General features: G+C 35.6%; 1 protein-coding gene across 3 annotated transcripts; it reads left to right on the top strand.

Moving 5' to 3' along the window:
• Window positions 1-1131: 1131 nt before the first annotated feature.
• LOC138852120 (uncharacterized) lies at window positions 1132-5885 on the top strand. Of its 3 annotated transcripts, none has more exons than XM_070081791.1 (3): window positions 1132-1447; window positions 1718-1891; window positions 2239-5885. In XM_070081791.1, the coding sequence occupies exon 3, from the start codon at window positions 3280-3282 to the stop codon at window positions 5881-5883; it is 2604 nt and encodes an 867-aa protein (XP_069937892.1). In that variant the 5' UTR covers window positions 1132-1447; window positions 1718-1891; window positions 2239-3279; the 3' UTR covers window positions 5884-5885. The 3 variants fall into 3 exon arrangements, with proteins under 3 accessions (XP_069937892.1, XP_069937893.1, XP_069937891.1); XM_070081792.1 differs by having other exon boundaries at window positions 2239-3982; XM_070081790.1 differs by lacking the exon at window positions 1132-1447 and having other exon boundaries at window positions 1644-1891.
• Window positions 5886-6521: the final 636 nt, after the last annotated feature.

The raw sequence follows: 6521 nt of genomic DNA, 5'->3' as shown, positions 1-6521 counted from the left end.
CAATTTCGTAGGAATCCTGCCGTAACACATTGGTTCGCAACTGTAATGCTTCTGGTGTATTTAATGCAAGGTCTATGAATAAATAACCAAAGGGTGATCGTTTTATAGCAGATTTATATATATTTACAAATTCCTTATTTTTTCCGAACACTTGTCGCCCCAGAATCTCTACTTGTCCAAGATCCCTCATTTTAAATAAAGCAAAATGCGTGGCGTTTAAAGCCATGGTACGACTATATCGTCCTCCGTGAAATATATTTTGAGTAATCAGAATAATGCTTATATTATGATGTCTACCTTTAGTAAAACATTCGAGAATAATTTCACTGTTACCAGCTTTTAAAAATAGATCATCAACAATAATTATTGTATTTTCATCAGGTGATGCAATGACATTCTGCGGGTCGATAATATCTTTACTTAATGTTAATTTATGAGATATCTCTGAATCTTGTTCTAAGGGATGTGATGTCACCCCGCATATTATAATGTTATGAAATTTCTCGTGGTATAACTTTATTAATTTTGATGTGAAATAAGATGATGAATGCCACTATTCGAATAACCGGCAATGATAATCCTTGATGGATAACGAAATATATCAACGTCAGCAGATGTGTATGTTGACAAGTTCAACATCTTCCCCTTATTATTTTAAAATGATCTAAAAGCTTCCTCTCTTTAAGTTGAATGAACTAAAAAGGGTGTTTACCATAGAGAGGCGTCTTGTACACTGTAAGTCTTAATGGGTTTTCAAGATATATAATACTTTTAGTTCAATAAGGGGACACAGTTAATGTGGAGCAGGACTGCCTCACCAAAATTAGTTGCTTTAGGGTGGCGATTGACCCAGGTGTTCATGATTATCTTAAATCTACCTTGGGTGTGAACCGCATTACACAGTGGTGTTGGGGGAAGGGGTGGCCCAGGTGTTTCAGTAAGGATATACTGGTGTTATATTCTACCTTGGGTGTGAACCGCATTTCATGGCGTCTGTCTGTCCTGAGTTGACCCAGGTGTTATGTTCTACCTTTAGTGTGAACCGCATTTCATGTCGTTTGTCTGTCCTGAGTTGACCCAGGTGTTATGTTCTACCTTGGGTGTGAACCGCATTACACAGTGGTGTCGGGGGAAGGGGTGGCCCAGGTGTTCGGTAAGGAGATGGACGTGTGATTTTCTACCATGGGTGTGAACCGCATTACATGCTGTCTGTCTGACCTGTGTTGACCCAGGTGTGATTTTCTACCTTGGGTGTGAACCGCATTACACAGTGGTGTCGGGGGAAGGGGTGGTCCATATAAGCTCAATGAGACACTCAGAGCGAGGATAGTGCTTCCATCCGTCATCCGTGACTGACCTCATCTTCCCCACAGTATTCCTCTCATTAAGTTAAATGAACTAAAAAGGACCTCATCTTCCAACGCTGAACCGCACATCATGGAGAAAGGTAAGTTGTACTTAGAAAATTCTTGTTTTTTTACATGTTTAATTTTTGTTGAAGCATACGAGTGAAATTTGGGTTAATTTTTGTTGAAGCATACGAGTGAAATTTTTTTAATGGGTTAAAATAAGTTTGGTGAAGAGGAGATTGTTAGAAAATTCTTGATAAGCGTTGAAACAGTTTTTACATGTTTAATGATTTGGGTTAATTTTTGTTGAAGCATACGAGTGAAATTTTTACTGTGATAGTGTGTTAAATAAGTGAAATTCTTAACAGGGGATAGCATATATTCGAAATACTTGGAAGCATTGGTGAAGAGAAGATTATCGATTAGAAAGCAGCGTTCGTTGGTAATCGAGAAAGGCGGTGTACAACGCAATGAAAGGTTATTGCAATTGGATAATGAGTGGGCACGTGTAGATGCTTTATGGAAGAAGGCTATAGAAACAGGTATGTAACCAATTGTGATCTTTTGTTGTTGTGAAAATGTGCTAGTCACTCGAGAAAAGATTTTTTGTTCTATTCATTGAAATCTTAATATTTTGGGTTATGAATTGGATGTGCTTATATATATGTAAAAATTGTGAAGGGTGACCTTCTTACCCTCCATTACTGGACGTAATATTATTGAAATCTTAATATTTTTTTGGATTATGAATTGGATATACTTTTTTATTGAAATAATAATGTTTGTGAAGGGTGACCTTCTTACCCCCATTACTGGACGTAATATTACTATTCATTGAAATCTTAATATTTTTTGGGTTATGAATTGGATATACTTTTTTCCTCTGCAGGAAATACACCTGGTAGTGTTGTGAATGTTGCACAGCTTGGTGGTGAGAGTGCTAGTGTTGGTACCTCACAATGCGGAGGTGCGGGTACTTCTGCCCCCATTAATGATGATGAGAGAGCAACTACCTCGCATGACGTGTCTGACACGCATAATAGTGAAGATGAGAGCCCAGAAGTTATTACATATATCCAGAATTTTAGAGGTAGACATACAGTGAGGAAATATAGTGTTCCTTCAACTTATAACAGAGAGTTAAGAATGTATTTACATGTTTATAGGGATTATTTTATAGAACAGATGCGAGATATGTATGATAGATCGCCTCTAGCAATGTCGCTCAGAATCCACCCAATTATAGTTATAAGGACATTACGTCAAAACATATCGGGTGATGATCAAAATGGACAATTTGTGATAAATTTAGCGTTTGAGTTAGTAAGTGAAGAGGAAATCTCTGAAGTATTTGATCGATGGGTGGGAACAATATTAGAAAGATACGAGTCAGAGTTGCAAGATCAGGAAGGATCTGGCTGGATCATAGATCAAATCGAATCTTTCAGTATCGAATATGTTAAAGTAGAATTCAGAGTGCAAGTGGGGTCATATGTGGCATATCCCGAGAAACTGCGAGGGAAGAAATATGTATTTAATCCAGAGATTAATGATGGGTTATGTGTACTGCGTGCTTTTGCTGCCTATCAATGTCATAAAAAGAACATGTCATGGAAAAATATTCGCAGAGCAGTTAATACTAAGAGAGGATGTCTTAATCATGCAAAAACTTCTATAGATGATTTCCCCATTACGCGTGATAAGTTAGGTATATTAGAGAAGGAAAATAAAGTGTCATTATATGTTTATCAATTAAGAAAGGATCAAGATAGGACATTTATGGCTATGTGTCGTAAGGGGAATAAGAAATATAAGGACATTATGTGCGCGTTATTGTTGAATGAAAGACATTTGGTTTTAATCAAAGATTTTGACGGGTATGTTAGAACGATAATGAAAAGGTGTAAAGAAGCACTGTCATAGTTGTTTGATGAAGTTGAATACACAGGAAGAGTTAGATATCCACGAAGATGGATGTAAAATCAATCAGGTTCTCGTATTCCCCCCGGAAGGAACAACAGTACACTTTGAAAATTTTAGTCATACGCATTCCAACGAATATATCGGTGTATTTGATTTCGAATGTGCATTAGACACCACTCTCCCAGCAGGTAAAATTGAGTCTCGTCATAAAGCCATTGCCTATTGTTATATTATATTTGATCGCAAAGGAGAAATAGTGTGTATAAAGAGTTATAAGGGGGAGGATGCTGTTAATCATTTCATTTTAAATGTTAGTGGTGAATGGAATAAAATAAAGTTTAGAAGACAGTATCATGAAATCCATATGACAGAGGAGGATAAGATGAGACATGATTCTCAGAACACTTGTGAATTATGTGGTAACACCTTCAAAAAACCCAAAGACAAACATAAACACCATGACCATACTTTAAATTTCAATAATTATATTGGAGCCTATTGTGCACGTTGTAATATGCAGTGTAAAGACAAGAGAGAGAAATTATTGCTTTTTTGTCATAACATGTCGTATGATTTAGGAATAATTTTAAAGGAATTGAATGTTGATAAATATAACGTTGAAATTCATTCGAAACAAGGATTCAAATTCTTGAAAGTAGACATAGGTAAGGTTAGGTTTCAGGATTCACTGTCTTTATTGAATGGATCTCTTTCCACGTTAGCAGAACAACATATCAAGGCAGGTAAATCCCTGAAATATACAGAGACTATTCTGAAAGATGTGCCTCGAGATGTCTTACCTTTATTATGTAAAGGAAAACAAATTTTGTGTTATGATTATATTGATAGTTTAAAGAAGCTCGATGAAACAAAATTACCGAGTAAAGATCATTTTTTTAATTCTTTGAGAAATAGCGCTATCAGCCAAGAAGATTATGAACATGCATTGAAAGTGTTTGAGTTGGGTAAATGTAAGACTTTAGGAGATTACTTGATGTTATATCTCAAGACAGATGTTGGTTTGTTAGCCGATGTCTTCATGGAGTGGCGTAAAACACTCAAAGATATTTATAAGCTAGACGTTAGTAATTATATAAGTTTACCATCATTCAGTTGGGATGCATTCCTATTGAAAACTAATGTAAGATTAGATATGATATATTCCCATGAATTATATGACTTGATTAAAAGGAATCTCAGAGGTGGGTTTACGTGCGCAATTAATCAGTATTCTAAAGCAGATAATCCCCTAATTAACCCTAATTTTGATGTTGAGAGTGGAATGGGCACTCATATTCTATATCTAGATTTCAATTCTTTGTATGCTAGTGCGATGGTTGAAGCTCTTCCACAGAATGGTATCAGAAAATTATCGAATGACGAGAAGAATGCTTTCCTCGATGTGGGATTAAGTAATGTTTCCTGTGAAGGTCAAAAGGGATATTGGATAGAATGTGATACCAAGCACATATCCCCCGAGGTAGCTAGACTCACTGATGAACTTCCTTTAATATTATCACATATGAATATATCAGAAGAGATGTTATCTCCTTATTGTGAATCTATATTGAAAAATGAAGGTAGAAAGATCCCCAAATCTAATGGGAAATTAGTGGGCAGTCATTTACCTCAGAAAAATTATTTGATCAGTCTAGAATTGTTACAGTTATTACTGGAACTTGGGTTAGAGGTGGAAAAGGTTCATACCATATATGAATATACACAGACAAAATTTTTAGAACCTTTCATATCAACTAATATTGCACAGAGAACAGCTACAAGATGTCCTATCAAGTCAAAAGCCTTCAAATTAACTAATAACGCCATATATGGGAAATCATTGCTGAATATTACAAAGTATGCTGAGAAATATAGATATATCAATAATGAGAAAGCATTTATTAGAGCGAGTAAAGATCCTTTGTTAAAAAATATCACACATTTAAATCAAGATAGAGTGATTTGCACATTCAATAAAGATATATTAGAAGTTAAGCAACCACTTTATCTCGGTTTTCAAATTCTTGAGATAGCTAAAAAGAAATTGTATCATTTTTGGTATAAAGTTTTAAAACAGCATTATGGTGATGATGTAAGACTTCTTTATACCGATACTGACTCGTATATTTTTAGCTTGAAATGTAAAGATTTGTACACCGAGTTAAAAAGTGAACCATTGTTAGGTTATATGGATTTTTCAAATTTCAGTCCTGAGCATCCCTTATATGATGATAGTAGAAAAGGGGAGCTGGGGTTATTGAAATCTGAAATGTGTGATAACCATATTAGCGAGTTGATAGCCCTGAAAGCTAAAATGTATTCTGTCAAGATTGCTGGAAGATCAACTACTGTCAGCAGAGCCAAGGGTATTCCTTCGCAATTTATGCCATTATTAACACATGCAAGATATAAGAATGTTTTATCAAATGTAGATAGAGAATTATTCACGTGTAAGTCTATAAGTAATGTAAAAGGTGAAATATGTACGGTAAGAATTAATAAGAGAGGTTTGTCAGCCTTTGATGATAAAAGATATCATTTGAATACTAATGAATCCTTGGCTTATGGACACCCTGATATTCCACCATCTAAACGTAGGAGAATAGAGTGATGTATTACCAGAAATGGCTGTATAATAAATAATGAAAAAAAAAAATATTGTGTATTAGTGTTATCCTGAAATGTGTCTTTCTGATGATGAAAATGTTTTCCCTATGATGTAGGTACTATATCCCCTTATTAACTTTAATGAACTAAAAGGATCGACAAGATTCAACCTGTGTGTGACGTCACTACTATGGCCCGTTATTAACTTTAATGAACTAAAAGGATCGACAAGATTCAGCTTGTGTGCGCGTGCGTGACGTACTACTGTCAATGAACTAAAAGGGTCGACAAGATTCAGCCTGTGTGCGCGTGACGTCACTGTCATAAGGTAAGTGTTCCCCTTCACTTAACTTTAATGAACTAAAAGGGTCGACAAGATTCACTGTATGTGTGGTCCCTTTTTAGTTCATTTACTTGTTTAGACCTGTAGTAAGCATGCTTTACCCCCAGAGGGGGGAATCCAAAAACTTGATCCGAGGAATTGGAGAATTTCGAAAAACCCCATAGGGGGGATCCAAAAAAAAACTTGATCCGAGGAGATCCATTTCGAAAACTTGATCCAAGGAGGATCATAAGAATTTCGAAAACCCCATAGGGGGGAATCCAAAAAACTTGGAGATATTGAGTATTATCGAGAAAATT

The sequence above is a fragment of the Cherax quadricarinatus genome, unplaced genomic scaffold (genome assembly GCF_038502225.1).
Source record: "Cherax quadricarinatus isolate ZL_2023a unplaced genomic scaffold, ASM3850222v1 Contig4215, whole genome shotgun sequence".
Classification (NCBI taxonomy): Eukaryota; Metazoa; Arthropoda; class Malacostraca; order Decapoda; family Parastacidae; genus Cherax; species Cherax quadricarinatus.
This window is presented reverse-complemented; position numbering and strand designations above follow the sequence as displayed.

Bases quoted from the DNA above. Each gene is read 5' to 3' on its own strand.
- LOC138852120 (XM_070081791.1), top strand. From the start codon at position 3,280: ATGAAGTTGAATACACAGGAAGAGTTAGATATCCACGAAGATGGATGT.